General features: G+C 35.4%; 1 protein-coding gene across 3 annotated transcripts in view; it reads left to right on the forward strand.

The window, feature by feature from the left end:
- The first annotated feature begins 355 nt into the window (after positions 1–355).
- The window catches only part of RIT2 (Ras like without CAAX 2), a 186,094-nt gene continuing 167,280 nt past the window's right edge, over positions 356–19,169 (forward strand). The window contains exon 1 of one of the 3 annotated variants that reach the window (XM_065046924.1): positions 356–726. In XM_065046924.1, coding sequence (XP_064902996.1) covers positions 624–726 — 103 coding nt within the window. In that variant the 5' untranslated portion in view covers positions 356–623. The remainder of the gene's footprint in view (positions 727–19,169) is intronic. The other 2 variants (XM_021284871.2, XM_005500406.3) reach the window with 2 other exon arrangements.

Consider the following 19,169-nt stretch of genomic DNA (forward strand, 5'->3'; position numbering starts at 1 on the left):
AGAATTGATCTGAGGCAAACCCAACCTTAGAAAACTTCTCTGCTTTGCAGTAAACATTATGAGGAATGAAGACTCTTAAAAAGTTGTTTATTTCACTTCTAACAGTATTAAACATAAATCTAGCAAACTTGAAGAACACAGGACAAATGTTTAAGTCCAAGGTGGCAGAAGGGTTGAATGGTCTGTTTTGTTATTACTTAAGATTCAAGCAAGTGCTACATGGAATAACAAACATCATAATTAAAAATTGTGATCCATATTATTTTTCTGGAGGCTCTTCTCAATTTGATTCCAAAGACACAGCAGCACCCAGAGGCACCAGGGCTTTTGAGTCTCACAAAACTGCTTCTGTCCAGGAAGAGAAACACAGAGAATGATACGGAGCTGGGAGGAGGCAGAGAAAGATTTTTATTGGAAGCTGTTTAAGTGGTTGCTATGAGACCTTCTTCAGCTAACGCAGGCACAGCAGCAAGTGTGAGACTGATAAATCGTACCTCTTGTATTATACCTTTCCTTTCTGCCTTTTTTTTTTTTTTTCCTAACACATAGTTGTTTGATATCAGAGAAAGCACCTGCCCATTGCTTTTTCTTCCCTTTTGCTCCCTTCTCCTGCCTCATGCAAGATGGAGCTAGAAAATGAAGTGATCAGCTCTTCCAGCAATGCTTCAGCAGGGTCCAGAGAGTACAAGGTGGTGATGCTAGGAGCAGGGGGAGTTGGCAAAAGCGGTAAGTTTGAGCAACAGCATTTTTGGGGAGAAAGGGTGAACTTGGTGTGTGAAGTTTACAGAAAAACAGTGTTGTTTAATGAGGAATTGCATTGCTCTTTCTCTTGCACGTGGCTTGGATTAAATACTATAATTTGTGGTTGGGGCAATGAGTCAGCTTGATTTCTTAGGGACTGAAATGTTATAAACCTTTTTAATTGAATATTTCTGTAAAACTAGTGTTGGCTCCACAGCATATGAGGGGAGAGTGTTCAGTTTGCTGTTGTTAGTTTAAAACAAGTGGTCATGTCACTCACACTTTACAAGGGGTGTTGGTTTGCTGGATAGTGTGGATGTAACTTACTGGCCTGCCACTGGTCCCTGTGCTCAGCCAGGAATGAAACTAACCACAAAGTCAGCTGTACAGTGTGAAGTGTGGAGGATGTCTACAGTGATTCTGTTTTCTTTTCCACATCTTCTTTTGACTTTTTTTCTGAGTGTCATTATGACTCAGCTTGTGTTAGTCTCCTTTCCTGTCTGGACAGTTACAGAATGCATGTCTGAATCTCACTCCAGACGATAAGGTAGATTTGCAGCATATTTTAATATTACTGTCCAGTGCTGGCAAGATATGCTAGTACCTGACAATGGTATCTATTCAGGGGAGTCATTATTTTCTCCAGACAATGTTTTCTTTTTTCCCAGATATTATCACCTTTGATTTATTCTCAATGACACTATGATTCTCTTTTTCTTAAAAAGACTTTGCTAAATGTGTAGTGTTTGTCTCAGAAGCCAGTGTATTGAGCTGGCCACATAGCAAGCATCTGATTACATCTTCTGGAAATACAAAATAAAAAGGAAAAAAGAAAACAACCAACAACAAAATAATATAATAATCCAGGCTAGTTTCCAATGAGATTTCAGTATAAATATGTTGTGACACTAATCTATAATAATTGTATAGATCAAAAAAGTTTTATTTCCTATTCAAACAAGACAAGGTATACATGCAAAAAATTAAATATCGGAGTAGGTATAATTTCCCCTCTGTATCTATAGTCTCTGTTCTGTTGCTATGTTTGTCTTCAACTTCAGTGGCACATATTTCAGTGAAAGCTATATCCCGTAGGTATTGCTTAGCCAAGCAATTCTTGCACAGATGTTATTCTATAATCGCTACATAAAATGGAAGAGGATAAACTATTGGTTATCTCAGAGTAAACTTCTGCAATTTCAAATTATATTTTCCACGGTAAAGCAGGTATGTGGGATGTGTCAGCTGGAACTTCAGTAAAATATCTTTTTTTTTTTTTTTTCCTGAATACGTCCAAAAGATGGCAGCAATTTTTCCCAAGCATCAAACATATTATTGTAAGAATTATGTCATTTTGAAGAGTCATTCACCAAAACAAAATATGCTACAAACTGTACCATATGAATAGTAGAAGTGAATCATAACAACCAAATTTTGTGTGCACATTGAGGAAATTTCAGAGTTCCCATTTGCTATTTGATAAGAGTTTTAAAGCACAAATGAAGTTTATTCAAATACCCTTATTCAGAAAACATTAGTTATTGATTTCATAAGAATAAAGCCTTCAAATCTGTGGATTATACAAGCTAATGATGCAACCCCAAAGCTGAGTACCACATAAATATTGGAGAAGAGTTGGGCATCTGTGTGGCCTTAGAGAAATAAAAATAAGATGAAGTGGATAGTTATGATATTCAATGGGCTTAATGAATATCTTCTGTTGTTTTCACAAAAGAGAAACTTCTGGGGAAAACACTTGAGAATTAAGAGTCTAGAATAAATGAGGTGGACAGTTCATCATTTATTGATTCTGAACTTCCAAGCATGAAATATTCCTGTAGAATCCTGAAAGATGGTCAAACTGTTTGAATTCTGATAGAGATAAGGAAAAAAATGATACAGTTCCATAAATTATTTCTGTTTGTTTTATAGGCAGGATTAATTTACACTGGATTAAAAAGACAAAAAAATCTGAATGAATACGATCATTCTCCAAGATGGGCTTTGTTTTTCCCTAATGACCTATATTCACTTGGTCCACAAAATCATGAATTCAACCATAAAAATGAGTCAGAGTAGATTAAGAACAAGAGATTAAAAAAAAAGTTCAATTTCTAATTCAGAATTTTACAGATAAGTAATATATGGTATGATACATTTCTTGTTTCTTTCCCATTTTTCTCCTTCCTCCTTCACTTTTTAGGTCATGATAAAAGAAGGAACAACTAAGGTTAAGTTGCTGAGTGGGAAACATTTTTTGCATAAAATCCTTTCCATTCCTCATTTTGCTCAATATTGCATAATTCAGGTTTGGAATGACTTTTTCTTCTGAAATTAACCTGCACAGAAATGTTAGAAGAATTATTTTTGCCCTGGACATATTTCACTTCTGGAGATCCCTTGGACATTTTGATCTTGTTTCCCACCCTCTTCTGCTCTCTTAATGTGCCAGGTCGTACTGTACTGATGGATGTCTTCATATTGAAAATTGCATGCTTATTACAAGGGCCTAAGAATGAGAAATGAGAATGAGGAAAAGGACACCAAAAATATTCTTTAGACATTGGTGTTTATAGAATACTTACTTCAGTTTGTCAGGATTATCTCTTGATTTCTGTGCTTTAAGGTGGCAGAAAATCCAAGAGGACAGCTAACCTCCTGTTATTTGGACTATTCAATGTACTAGAAATTTCACAGGAACTGGTAATATGAAATAAACACAGCATATCCAAGTCTGATACCCACCACATTCAGAGTCATGATGTGCAAACTGCAGATGGTTTAAAAATTGTTACTTAAGGGTCCTTACATTCCAAAGTCAACACCAGAAAAAAAAGGAAAATATCTGTTGCTATTTTATAGGAGGAAAAAATACCACTTCTAACCCAGAGTTTAGAACAAGCAGGTAATAGCAGTGTTAAATAAAAAAAGTACAAAGCTATATGTAAAATTTCTTGGCCATTGATTTTTGTACTTTAGTTATAAATTATAGGTTCTCTAGAATGCGTTATCTATGACCTCTAACAATAGAACTATTTTTATTTCCAGAGCAATATGCTAATTTATCACTTAGTGTAAGATACGTCTGACTTCAAGAACAGCTATACACTCTACTGCAAATTCAGAGCAAAATCAGGGTTGCACCAGGAATTAAACTGAAATTAAATAAAATGATTTTTTTTTTTTTTTTTTTTTTTTGCTGGCTCTCATCTAATTATAGTCCATATCAAAATTATACATTTCTAGTGATACTTCAGTTTCAATTAAAAATTGATTTTGACACTTGGTCTACTCTGGTTTGATGACAAATCTCAGGGGAGCTCAGTACTATTCAAACCTACCTGGAGCTGTCTGACATAGGGTTTAAGACCTAAGAATATTAGTGGGTTTGAAATGGGTTTTGCTTAAAAATACCTTCAGAGATCTACATCTGGACAGTGAACCAAGTACTCTTATGGTCTTTAGTCTGGTGAAGCTCAGACTTCTGGGTTTAGCTTTATTTTTCAGTGTTACAAAAAAATATGCACAAAAGAGCTTCTAAATCCAGAGACCATGCATTGCTATTTTATATTTAGCAAACTAATTAATAACAATAATTAACTGCAGTATATTGGGCAAATCATTAGCAGTACTTAAGTGATGGATTGAACAGTGGCTACCAAAAAGAAACAAATCAATCTACCTGTGCAGCTGAGTAAAACAGAAAACGTCTGTCTAAAGAAAAATTGTTATTACCCAAGTATCCTTCAAATACTCATCAGATTGCACCATAATCTGACTTTATATTCATTTTCTTGGCTGAATAATAATGTTATCATAAGGGTTTGGGTTTTTTTTTTTTGCTTGTTTGTTTGTTTTGTCTTTCTTAATGAATTTATTTAAAGGTGAAGGTGATTTACTGTTATTCTTGGTAAATGGAATCACATGTTTATCTATAGAATGGATGTCATAGCTGCAAAGTGAATTTCATGTTACTTGTCCTGAGAAGGTTGTATTTCAGATGAGAAAAGGAATTTTTTTTTAAAGTTCAAAAACTAAGTAATTGTTGCTAGTAAGTTTTTGTTTGCTTGTTTTCTTTTTTATTTCTTGACATAAGAGAAAACATGCATTTTTCAGTATTTATTTCTCAGCCTGATTGCCAGTTTATTGAAGGGATTATCAAATAATTAACTCTGAAGTTTTTAAAAACTAATATATTTTTTAGTTTCTATGTACAGATTTGGAAAAAACTTCAATAAATATTTCTAGGCTTCAATCATTAAAAAAAAAAAAAAAGAAAAATTCAAAGGGGTGAAGATTCTTTTAAAACTGTTGGAGGAAGAGTCTGAAGAAATGTATTTCTCTGACTGTTCTGGTTGACGAAGACATGTAGAACAACAATGATTTTTATGATATGCGAACTTCTGTCCTAAGAATTACACTAAACAGCCAAATTTGTTTTGATTTTTTTTTGCCTTTTTTTTTGCCCCCTTTTTTTTTTTTTACTAGGTTTACCTCTTATTTTGCATAGACAAAGCAAATTCTGTATGTATCCATTTCAAATGATTCCTCATAACAGGACTTCTCAGTAAATAGAGGTCATACCATGGAGTGTGTCCTGGAGAACTGTACCACTTGAGCTCTTTATTAATCCCTTCAAGATAAATTAGCACATTATCCACTGCAAGAAGATAAGCAAGAGCACAGATTCCATTATTTTGTTGTTGCTGTTTGTTTTTTTCTGCCATTATACTCTCAGGTACAGCTACACTTCCCTAAATGCGTGGTAAATGGATCAAGGGAAAGAGTCTGGCCTTCCATTATCTTTTGAGCTAAACAAATAGACAGAACAAAGGTGGAGGATTAAGTTACTGTTCAGTATGAGTCAAGGTAAAAAAATAGTCTTTCAAGTGCCTGGACATGCTGTAAATTACACTTAAGGCAAACCAAATTCCTTTTTTCCCCAAAAGTCATTATAAGTATAGTTTTTGATGTCTAATTCGGTGCTGCTTCTCCTGTGACTATGCAAATATCCATCTTGAGATCCTCAAATAATAAAGACTTACACCTCTATGTCACTGAAAATAAATGTTTTTCCCTCATCATCCTTTATATGAAAAAAAAAAAAAAGTAATTCAGGTTTTTAAGGTCAAATATAAGACCCTAAGAATTTCAGGGAAATAATTAATTGTACTCATTTAAATGAAGAAAAATATTTTTTATAATGGGAAGGAATAAATTATATCTATTTGTTGACCAGAGAAAAACTTCCTTGCTTAGTAATAGCTCTGAAAGCATAAGGATATTGATCATTCAAAATGACATATAAATTCCCTTGGTCATAGTACTGAGTGTAATCTGTGATCAGCTCTGACCTGATGTTAATGCAAGGCTGGGAAAGTGAGAGTAAACAACAGAATACTAATAGTAGTACAGCCCAAAAGACATAATAATGCTTCTAGACAATTACACATTCATGGAGAAAAAATCCTAACTGAACATTGTAAGCAACCAGCTGAATTTGTCATGTCTGGGATGCTGTAGACTGAAATACAATCATAGTTCTAAGGTAGAATTACAAAAGTTATATGCAGATTGATGGTGGTGTAGGTTGTATTTTCTCCATGAAAAAAAAAAAAAAAAAAAAAGCAGCATTGTAGAGAATCCCCACCAATGCCAGACAACCACATCCCTGTGTATGGGAATCTTCCAGTTTTCCCCATAAACCATATTAAGTATTGGAGACTTTATAAATGCAGAATCCTGATATGCTTGTGATCTTTGAAAAAAAACCTGTTCTTATGTTTCAATTACCTTCAAAGACAGGTTATTGAATTAGTTTCAAGCTCAAATTAATTTAATTCCAACTTCTAGCCATTTTATCTTATGACTTTTTAGTCAACAACTTTGAAAAACTCCCTATTCTCTTACTTTGCTATCTGTTAATACCTATAAACAATAATACCAATAGACATGTTGGTCTTCTTTCTCTTCAAGACACTGAGCATCTGAAACCTCACTTAGAGAAGCTTACTTTCCTTCTCAGAGCATTTTGTATCCTTAATTTGAGTACTCTAATATTTCAACATCATTTTATTAATATGAATTCAAAAAATTCACGTTATTCTCTTAGTGTTCTTACTACAAGCAAGACAACTTAATGGTTTCCTCTTCGCCTTCCTCTTTTATTTCTTTGAGAATAATGTGTTGTTTTGTCCAGGAATAATTCACAGAGATCACATACAGGGAAATATCTGTAGAAACACCATAAGTTACTTGCTCTTTCTCAAACATAGTCATCTGTACCATCACATCTTTAGTGATGACTTGAATTCTACAATTCCATATATTTTATCCTATTTGGGAAGTATTTTTCTGGGTTGTGACCACTGAAGATGATAATTCAAGTACTTCTTGACCCATTTCTGAAATTTTTATTTGTCTTCAGTGTGTTGTTTTTTTTCCATACGTAAGGATTGAACACATTGCTTATTCATTCATTTTCTGGAATATAAGCAGGTGTTTGGGGAAATGAGTTAAAGATGTTTTCATTTTTTCACCTGTTCAAATAATTCTGCTGCTAGTAGGATGGAGGATCCAGTTGTGGCTCCTGCATTTAATAGGATGGTTTCTGCATGTAAGATGCCAACTGGTCACTGGGAAAGCTGTCTGCAGTTCTAGTTTCTTCAGTACCAGTAGCACTCTGATAAATAGAAGAGAGTGCAGAGTAGATCAAAAGAGACAATAAAAGTGCAGATGTAATATAATTTATAATGACAAATGACTATTACTATATTCAAAAACCTCTAGCAACCACCAGTCCATGGTTCTTTATTGGGCAACTTGCATATGTATACAGTGATTTAATGTAAATGGAACAGGATGCAGCTGTCATGTGAGTGGGTTGATCCACCCAGCCTCTCCCACCATAGCATCTGGATGATGAATACTCACTTAGATAATGCTAGCAAGAGATCTTATCACTGTCTATACCACTTAGGCACAGGGGACGGAGAATCTAGCATATATGAAGGTAATAAACATCAAGAAAATAAGACACATTTACCAAAACTTGAGGAGGAAAGTGATCCAAATTTCTTAATGGAGAGTAATCAGTTAAGTGGTAAAATTAGAATTAAAACATGTAGAATTAAGGATGTATGAGATCTTCAAGTCTGACTTCCTTTAGGCAAAAAGAGCGACATATATCCTAAACCATCTGTTATAAGGCAAGATAGAGTAGATTGTGGATCATTTGTTGGATTCTTTTGAAAGGAAAATGTTGGTGAATGTTGTATTATTCTAATTGTTTTGTGCTAATTTGAGATAAAAATACATTATAGAGATTGAGCATTAATGACCAAATATACCTGAGAGGAAAAAGAATTTCAAATCTTGAAACTCTTATAAAGGAGAAGACATACTGTAATCCTCAAAATTATGAAATGTGTTAAAAGACATCAGGACTTGTGGTTGATGTTGTGTTACTAATGTGTATAGCCAGTATCTCTATGTTCAGGCTGCTTAAGAGAGATCCTAAGGCTGGTCTCAAGACTAGCAGTGATTAGAACTCATGGACAGTTATGTTAATGAATCTACTTTTCGTCATGTGATTTATAGAAAGAGGGCTACACTTACACAGTGAAGATTTCAGTGAGATATATACTGCTCAGCATTTCCTATTAATACTGCTTGCTATTCAGAGATAGGAAACCTTCTGGGCTCTTCCTCCACAACAGGAATTGAACTATCAAAAGGGCACTCCTGGTTTTCACGACACACAAGTCTGCCATTTTAATGCCCAGACAGGTATCAAATAAGGGAACAAGCACTGTTTCATGACAATGACTGGGCACTGCGGTGTCTTTGCTGTAAACAATCTGTGAGGCAGCTACAGGAACTGTTTCCCTTCCAAGCCATCCCTGCTGCTGAGCTGAGCCATCTGCAGCATTTTTGGCACATGCTATCTCCTAGAATTTGGATGAGATTAAATCCATTAGGGACAATCTTGAAAACACATTTAGGAAAGATTTTTTTTTTTCTTTTTTTTTTTTTCCTTCTGTTGCTGCTTTTATCTCTTTTCCTGCTATGCTTCCCATTTTATTTTCTTGCATTCCTTTGTTCACACAGATCCACTGGCAGATATTGAATCTTTCCAAAGCATTGTGCAGAGTCTCAGTTTCAGGGGCCTTGCTGTCTTGGGAGGACACTTTGCTACAAGCTATAATCATTTCCTGATGCACTACTAACCAGATCCCAGTGGCGACACTGGCTAAAGCCACTTTGTTTCATTATTCTGGCCTCTTAAAGAGGCATGTTTTCAACTCAGTTACCCGTTATAAAACAGTGTCTTATCTTTCAGTCAGGTAAAAAACAAGAACTAAACTAGTTATTTCAGAGGATCCAAAGCTGGATCCACAAATGGTTATAAGTTTTAAAAATTATTTTCATAGGCATTTGTAAAGCAAAAACTGTAAACATCTAAGAGACGGATACATGTAACTCTTTTTAATCTTACATTGACTACAGCTACGAGAAGAGTTGTTGTTGAATTTCTTCCCTTGCAACCTCATTGTGCAGTCTTGTAATTCTGTAATTGTCATCCATTTTCACAGGCACAGAATAAAAGAACCCTACTTCAAATTTACGTCAGATCTGTGATTCCTTTAGTAACTTTGTTTGCCTACCGCCTGCATGTCAGCTTGTTGTGTTGTACTGAGCTGTTGCCCGCTGGACAGGATCTACAGTGTCTTTACAGAAACATCTCTTTATCAGCCTGCAAAATATGTACCATTGTTTTGGATCTTTATTCAGAGTGTTTAAAACCAAACCCAAGTACTGTCAAATTCTTGATTGTTTTAAATCAACAGAAATCTAGTTTCTTCAATACAGATTGCAAAATTTCCCCTTATCTAAATTTTTGTCTGAAACTTTCTTAAATAGAAAAGATATTCCTCTCGCAATTTAAATATAAAGTCATCTTTAGACATTTTCTACATGGTGAGCAATCTTACTTGGGTTGCCTCGTGACGGGATCATCTGCTCACCCATCACACACACTGTACCAGAGGTCTCTGATTCATACACTGTTTGCCACTGCATGCAGCCAGAGAATGTATTCCTGGGTCTCATCAGGTCTTCTTCTGTTTGTAAGCATGCCCTACAGACACTTTATTTCTCTATTGAAAACTGAGGAGAAGATCAATCTATTACAGTAATCAAGTAGCCCTCCATGAGTTTTAGAAACCTAGTTTCCTATGCCTTTCTTTCACCTAGAGCAGTTTCAGTGAATTTTCCAGTGTCTCATATTAGCTGTGAATTTGAATCATAGCCTCTCTAACAGCAGATATTCTGTTTACTCATCTGTTTTTATAAAAATGGTAGTCAAAAGATCCATTTTTCAGATCTTTCCTTCATGAAAATGGACCAAGATACTTGAACAATATTAAATGTCTGACATAAAAACAAATAGCAAATTTCATAGGCTTCCATTTTTTTTTTTTTTCCAGATAACATGGTTGAAATGGCAACTGGTTGGGAGGAAAGCAAAACAGAAGATATAAAAGATACAAATCAAGCAGTACAAGGGGGAAAAGTAACAAATGTCAGCAACAAACAGAGAGCAACAAATGAGAAAAAAAAAATAGAGGCACAGGAAAAACACCGAAAAAAAACCAGAAAACTAGATGAAGATGGGTAAAGGCAATGGTAAGGGAGTAAAAGAATAGAAGGAAAGGGCAGCAGTTTATACTACAAAGAGCATTGATTTCAGATGCTGTCTTTTCACTGTGCTTATCCTACTAGTTGCTACTGGCCAATGGTTATATCCCAACACCTTCTGCAAGTACTGGTGGCCAAAAAGTATACAGAGCTCCCATTAGTTCATCTTTCTTCTGCCTCTGTGACTTCTCATGCTGTGTTTCTCATATATTGGCTTTCTAGAATAGGAAGCTGGAGATGCAGCAGAAAAACTCTTATTTTTTTGCAAGTCTTCAGTTTCTGTAGAAGTTTGCTGCAGGCATGGATAAGGCTCCATGAATCTAACACTTCCGCCAGGCAAAGTGGTGCTGCTTCTTACCATCATCCAAAACCGAGAGAAGTTTGTGGGTCCCAGCCTTAGAAATACTAAGCATCTAGTGAAATCTGTGGGAGGCATAGAATTTGTCAGACTCTTCCCTGGTGTTTGAAAAGTTAGATCCATCCACACACCAAAATCTCAAATCAGATAATCACAGAGGTACCAGGGATACATTTCACTGAGTGTCGGGAAATAAAATTAAGTTCTGTTCTTCTGCAGTCTCAGAAAACTGTCAAGATGCAAAGCAAAAATAAATGTATTTCTATATTCTTTCTCTTATTCTTTGTGATCCAGTTGATACATCACTCTTATCCGTAAGTTTACTGCTCAGCATTCTTGCCTACAAAGAAACAGTTACCTCCCTATAATTGAATGTGGACAAATGGTGGTAGGAGGAAAAATCAAAACAAAACGCCAGTGACTATAAACAGATTTAAATACACATATCTTTGAAACTCACTCGTAAGATTTATGTAAGTGTAAAGTAACAAACATTTTCAGTCTTTAAGGAAAATAGTTGTTAGTGCCAATGTGTTATTCAAAGAGTTGTAGAAAGCTCTATAAAACCCAGTGAGATAACTACTTCTACTGATTGACAGTTACAGTATAGTTAAAGAATAGATTTATTTGATGACAGAAAGCCTTTATTCCTCAATGTCGTTTAAGCTAAAAGAACTATGGATCAAATTTGTTTGCAAAGCTGCATCATGTTTTACTAAAGCATTATTGTACCTGCTGGATGAGTATTAGTATTGTTTCGAGTATTAGTATATTAATTTTCAAGTATTATTTTATTAAGTATTAGTTAAACTAGTTTTATATTTTGAGATACTTTAGGTTAGTGTAACTAGGAGACAATAATAAGCTTGCGAATGAAGTAAATTTCTGCTTGTCTATACGCAGGAAAAATACAGAAATTTGATTTTTTTTTCCAAGACATTTTTAACCCTACCCTTCCCGAATATGAGCATCTCAAATGAAGTTGATAAAAACTGTAGGCAGTGAACACAGGATTGGAACTCCTGGGAATATCTTTGACATCCCTGATGTTAATTTAGTCACAACAAATAGCAGTATGTGGATTGGGAACAGATTAGATAGGCTGTAGCAGACATCATTGCTCAGGAAATGACCTAGGTAGACAGAATACCAGCTTGCACTGTGATGAAAGCTCCTGGGGAAATCAAAGGTTTCCCTTGCTCACAGTTCAAGTTCAGTACAATAGACAAATACCATGAATAATTCTTTTCAGGTTTAGTGCATAATGGGTTGCTAAGAAGTCATTAAGAGATCAGTGATAGAATTATTTGCTTCTGAGTTCTAATTTCTTCTTCCCACTTTTCTCTTTCTTGCAGGCTTTCCCTTCAAGCATATGGTAGAATTTATGAGAGATGTGGGAAATGTAAAATACCACCTGTTTATGTTAGTACAGTCTGTGTAGCTCATGCTATCTTTCAATATTCTCTTTATCTTTTTCATAAACTTATTTTAAGTGTATTTACTGCTAACAAAATATTTTGCCAGGAATGTGGCAGTTTTGAATGGCTTAGATTGATGACCTCTTGTGAAATTGTTTTCTTATTCCCAATTTATTTTTTTTTTGTATTTATTGTTTATTTCTAAGTTTATATTAATTTCAGGATGTTCAACATATGATTAGTTTCCCACAATGAAAGAGTGTTAAAAACTTACCTATCTTCAGAGCTATCAGTAGCTAACCAAATACATATTTGTTTACTTTAGCACAGGAAAATGAAGATAGTATGGGCCTTATTTGTTCCATCATTATGTTCTGTGTCATATCTGTTCAGCTCAGCGACTACTGCCAGTATTGTGGCATTTAAAAGAAGAGCTGAAGGGAGAGTGGAAATGAAATTTGTGTTTTGTGCTGCCTCACGTATCACAAAGAAAACCGGTAGCTTAATACAGACTCTTTGCTTGACCTTAGCAGTGGAGCAGAAAGAATATATATCTTTTTTTTTATATTCTGAAAGTTCCATCCGAATGACTGCATATTAATGGAGAAGGCACTCACACCAGAGTAAGTGGGGAGGGGAGAGAAAAGAAAATATTATGCAGCTGAAGAAAGAAAACTCCATTTGTTCCTAAACTCTCTGTTTGAAATTAACAGAAAATGCCTTGACCCCTGTTTTCTACCCTATCCACTCAGAAATCTGTATTAAAATAGTTAAAGCAGTGCATGGTTAAATAGGATGGAGAAGAGAGATGAGAAGATGTAAGAATTACTCCAATAATTTCAGTAGGTTTAGGAAGAAGTATCAAACAGTATTGTGTCCACCAAATATTATAACACAATTTATAACAGAATTTGAAGGACAAGAAACCTTGAGCATGTTTTGAGTTTGATACATTATGGAAGAGAATAGCTAGCAGGATAAATGTTCCTGGGTTACAGAAAAATTTCTAAAGTTTAAGACAAAAGTTTTGGTGAGCAAATATGGTGGATTGACCTCATCCAACAGTCAGACACCCACACAACCACTTGCTCATTTCCTTCTCCTATAGGAAAGAGAAAGGGGATGGAGAGAAGACTTGTGCCTCAAGGCAAAGGTTTAACAGTTCAAGCAAAAGTTGTGTGCACAAGCAAGGAAAAAATAAGAATTTAGGCACTGGTGCCCACGGGCAGGCAGATTTTTAGTCACTTCCTGAAAAGCAGGAGCTCAGCACACATAATTGTTACTTGGGAATACAAGTGCCAGAACCATGTGCTTTCCTTGAGCTTTTCTTTCTGTGTATGACATCATGGAATCTGGATATTGATCTCTTTGTCTCAGCTGTGTCTTTCCCCAGTTTATTGCCTACCCCAAGCCTACTTGTTGAGGGCATAGGGAAAAAAAGAAAAAGCCTTGATGCTGTGAAAGTGATGTTGAGTAATAACCAAAATATCAGTGTGTTATCAGCACTGGTTTAGTCACAGATTCAATACATGACACCATGCAGACTGCCATGTAGAAAATTATCTCTACTCCAGACAGACCCAGGACAGCAATTTGTAGTCTGAAAAGCAGTGAAGGAGATTCAATTTTTCTTTGTAGTTTGCGTCTGTGGCATCATTAACCATATGTTGGTACTGCCATGCTCTTCTGTTTTGTTGAATTGCTATTAGAGGCCACAAAACAAGTGGGGGCCAACATTGTTTTACTTCTCTTTCCTCCTTGTTTATGATTTGATTGTTGAAAAACTATCTGGTATTTCCATGTTTCCTCATTTTTTTTAGAAATGTTGTATTTGGAATCTAACTGCCAATGGGAATCTAACTGGCAAGGAAGCATTTCTACCATATGCCTTGTTCATGTATGGTTTATTTGTAGACCGTATCTGCAGTGCACACACAGTGGTCTAGAAATATTTGCCATCCAGATGCCTCACATGTTTCCGGGGACCACCAGCACTGAATACAGATGAGTCTTTTTTTTTTTTTTTTCCTAGTTGAAAAGAGGAACGTCATATTTATAGTATCATTAAATCAGCACTGGCAGAAGGTGGGTCAGCATGGGTAACATTTTATGCCATTCTTAAAGTAGCAGTAGTTCCAAGGAGACATAAGTCACTTTGAACTGAACTGTCTTTCCTGGAAGGAATCTGCTGAAGCCCATATTGCAGGTCAGCACTAGACATTATTCCAGTTATCCTCCACTTGAGGTCTTCAATTCCCAGTCTCAGGATTCCCATGGAGCACAGTATTTGAAAGTCAGTCCACAAAGTCAAAGCACTTTTGAAGTCTAAGACCATTCAATTCAGCTGTTCTATTACAGCTCAGTAACTCTGAGCCAATATTGACCACATGAAGAAATCAGACACAGTGCAGCACAGCTGAGACAGTAAAATGGGTCATCAGCAGTCTTCATGGCAATTTTGGTACCATGCATGAGAAACACTAGAGCAGGGCAGCAGTGCTGCCCTGGCACTGCAGATCTCGTCTTCTCTGCAATGATGGCTGCTATTCTCAGTACCCAGGTGTTGTTTTTAGAAAGCATGGTGCTTTCTTGGCTTCACCAGGATTATTGGCAAATCTTTAGATCTGCTTTTTGGTAGGCAATGGCTAGTTCTGAATGGTGATTCTCAAACATTGTTAGCACCTATCTTCCAAACACAGCAGTCAGTATCAAAATGCACAGCGGACAAGACTGGCTGAAGCACCAGTTATTAAAGGCAGGTGAGGTTTTTTGCCCTCTTTCTTTCAGTTAATTTGATAGACATAAATGCAGTCAAAAAAAAGGAAAATCACTATTCATCTGATCTAATGCAGTGCTTATGACTTTATCTTGAGACTGTGTTGTTTCCCCTGTCACTGTCTTGGTTCATACATATTTTAAAGAAATGCATATCTATTTTTTTTTTTTTTTGACATTGAAAAGACACAAAAAGGTTGAGTGAACTAGTAGTCCTCAGAGAGTGACAAATCAGTGGCTGGACTTCGATTTTTGGCTTTTAAATACATAAATCTGTATGATTAAAAATATATTCATTTACTTATAAAAATAATTTAAGATGCCTGATGTGTAGCAATAAGATCACTGGTATTGTTATTATAGCAGATGATGTGTATGCTGGTGGAAGTCAGAAAGATATTGCAAGCATAGTATATATGTAAATATCTTTCTGGTCTGAGCTTCCTGATCTCCTGACATTAGAACATGGGGACATGGTGTTACTGATTATGTAATGGCAAAAACTGGAATTAGCATTGGAACACAGAATCTAAACTTTTCATCTGATTTCCATAGTTTATTCTGTGTCTTGTGTTTTAGTGTACACCCCATCTCTCTGTTTCTGTATCTGATCTGCAAAATGAGATGGGAGGGATTTGCCTTCTTTTGTATGTAATAAACTTCCTGACCTTCAAATCCAGAATACTTTTTTAAAGCTATCAAATTATACATCTAAATAGATAATGCCCAAAGGTGTCATCAGCTCTGAAACTGGTACCAGGTGACAAGTTCTTTGAAGTTAATCTGGCAATTTCTTCAGAGTCCGTGTCATCACAGTGAGCAAATTAAGATAAATGTGAAAAACAGTAAGACAAACTCTGTAAAAATTATACAACTGGACATAAAGATTGAAGGAGAAAGAGTCTATAATACATTTTAGTAAATGAAGTAAATGAAACAAACAGTGAAATTAGTGTATATCTCCTCAAACAGAAGAGTAACTGTGAATGCTTACTTGCTACAACCACTGAATTATTGAGTAGTTGGGGAGGCACAGCCAGCTTCTTCTTGGATATGTTTTGGGCAGAGCCCAATATTATTCCTCTTCTCTGAGAATTCCTCCCAAACTGAAACTCCAGAAGACAAATAGTAGTTTAATTTAAATTTTGATAGACTTAAATGCGAAACACCTGATTAGATGTTAAATTCAGGCAGCTCTGGGATTTGCCAGAAAGAAGCATCCAGAAAACTCTCTGGGGAGAAACTTAGGTGCTAGTGCTGAAATTTGTCTTGCCTAATTTCAGCTTCTGGAAACATTTTCTGAGTCTAGATATGTACGTACTTTTTATAGTTGGTGGAGCAAAGTACAAAATCCCAGACAATGTTTTCCATTGTTTGAGAGAAGCTTGGATGACTAGACAACTAGGACGACCAGTTTTCAAAGGATAGACGAGAATAGATAGAGTTGATGTTGGTAGGGGTGGTTGTAATTGATGTGGATGATTCGTAAACATAATAAATTATGATATGCAGTACCAGTTCTTATTGTTGCAGAATTTATCAGTCATATGAGATATATATGATTACTTCATTTGAATCTGTTTTGAAGTTATTTTTCCTCTGATAAAACCATCTATAATTTCAGTGGTAATAATGCTCCCTCTTAAGTTGAAAATACATGGTCTGTTGGCCAGTGTGGAATGTGTCTTCTTCAGACATTAGGCATGTGAGATTTTTCAGTCCCCAGTTTACAGAACTTGTTACTTTTAGCTCATGCAGACTGAATTTAACTTTGGAGTTCCCTATTCTAATGCCAATGCTTACCAATACAGTAGTGTTCAACATGCACAGAGGTGAAACTTCCAGTTGCATTTGATTTTTGTTAGAGCAAGTTAGATCTATGATTTTTATTTTTTAAAAAAATTTATTTATTTTCAGCAAGACAAACAATAAGCAGTTGCTGTCCTCCTGAAATCTTATCTTTATCCATTTTCCAGCTGAGACAATTTCACTTTGACACATGAGAAAACTGTGAATCACTTATTATTTAGAGTGTTAATTTTGTCTGCAGTAGGTATATTAGATTTTTGTAGAGTACTTTATGAAATGTATGTTACTGCAAATTCCTTTAAGAATCTTGTAAGGGAGAAGCAACATAACAGACTAGTTCTCTGCAAGGAATATTTTTAATCACAGGGTAGTTAAGTTGTCCAGAAATGTAGCATTGACAGGATGCAAGGCTTTGCTTTGCTTTCATTCAGGTGGAGAAATCTTACCAGATAGGTACTTGTTATTCATAGTTTCACTGAAGTAAGTTAAGTCAACAGTTTCAAAATAGTATCAACATATTTAGAGTTTGGTGAAAGATCAGTCAGTGCTTCATGGAGCAGACATATCTTCTGACATCGACATCACTTTGTCTGCTCTGCTTCCCACTTTTGCTGGCACTTGTTCTTGATTGATCTCTTCTTCTGTGCCACTTGATTCATCACGGTCAGTCGTGCAGGGGCATGAAAAATTCATCCCAAGACAACATACACTTTGTAGTTTATATTTCTTTCCCTTTGTATTCAAGCCAATTACTCCCTCCAGAAAGCAGAAACCTTATGGAGTGTAGCAATTCTGGCATTTCTGTGGAGAAAGCAAGTAAAATTTTGTGTTTTCATTCTCTCATGCAGGAATAAAGATATTGTGTTACAATACTGGATTATCTAAATAATGACAAAACATAATTAGTCTAAGGGAGCAAATTATGCAAAAGAATTTATTTCTGCCCTGACGGTAAATAACACTTAATATTATGCACTAAATTTCCAGAAAGATATATAGACCTATATCAAGATCAATTTTCTTTTTAAGGAAAATTATCTTTTCAAACTGCTTATCCTACTTAGATAAATCCTGTCTTATCTTGGCGTCACTGTGTTTTTATTTATTATGATACCTATTAACTTACATTAAAATTACATTTTCCATGATCATAATATCTCTATAATGTGTACTTGTCTTTAAATTTGCAGTTGAGAACCATTTTTTTCAACAGAGTTTTCGACTGAAAGAATTGGAGTAGTGTTATGACTGCAGATACTTTGAAAAGTCTGAAATGAAAACTATAAAACCAAGTGTTAACTCCAAGAAATTAACATAAAGTTCCCGAGCTACAAGACACAGTCCTATTTCCAAGATTGCCTTTTGTCTCTCAGAATGGAAGTCCAATTTGCACATCATCAGACCTAGAAATTGTGATATTTAATCGCTGTTGTCTAATGTCTTTTATGTCGTCTCCTGTAAGACAAAGTGGCATATGAAACAATCAAAGAGACAAATGAAGTGAGAACTTTGCATAGAAGACAGCTGATATGTAATTTAAACTACCTAGTGGCTGACTACAGTAATTGAGTTGAACAAATTACTTTCATGAGGAAAAAAAAAAAGTGGTGGAGTTATCTGCTGTAATATGAGTAAATACCTAGTCCATATATGTCAGAAGTGAACGTGTGGTGTATAACTGAGGTATGTGAGCTCAAATCATGCACCTACTTGTTCTCGGACCCTCACTACTTCATTTCTTTGTCCATGCTTCTCTCTGTCATGATATATTCAGCTTAAACAGATAAATCTTGTCAGATCTTTTCTATTGTGCAAAGAACAGGCATTTTCTCTTTACATTTCTAAAACTGTGTCATATTATGATGCTTGTGTCACTGCAATGTAGGACAGCTCTTGTCATATTCTTTTGCCTTGTAGTTTTTACCTCATACTACATCTCCAATGCTTTCTAAGAATTAACATCATCTGCTTATTTTCTTTGTGTGTATATCTGTGCAGAATTGCTCATGTTTTTTATTTGCAAACATCAGAGTTTTGTAAGTCTTATGAGAGTCATTTATTGGAAAAAGAAAAGAAATTATCTTTACAAGTGCTTTTTATGTGTTCAGGAAGAAGGAAGCAATGTTCTTAATGTGGCAGCTCTGGAGCTGACATGAATTAACAGAATGCAGTTCTTTTAATGACACCACCTATCAATTCCAGTCCCACCTGACCAATATTGTGACTAGCATGACCAGTATCCCACTAAAATTTCACAGACTTAACAGACCTGCGCAGGAAGCCATGATTAGTCAGATGTAAACAGATATCTCACCAGCTGGCTAGACTTCCAAGAGCAGAATTATACGATGTCATAGCTGTCACTTTCT

Source organism: Columba livia, chromosome Z (genome assembly GCF_036013475.1).
Source record: "Columba livia isolate bColLiv1 breed racing homer chromosome Z, bColLiv1.pat.W.v2, whole genome shotgun sequence".
Classification (NCBI taxonomy): Eukaryota; Metazoa; Chordata; class Aves; order Columbiformes; family Columbidae; genus Columba; species Columba livia.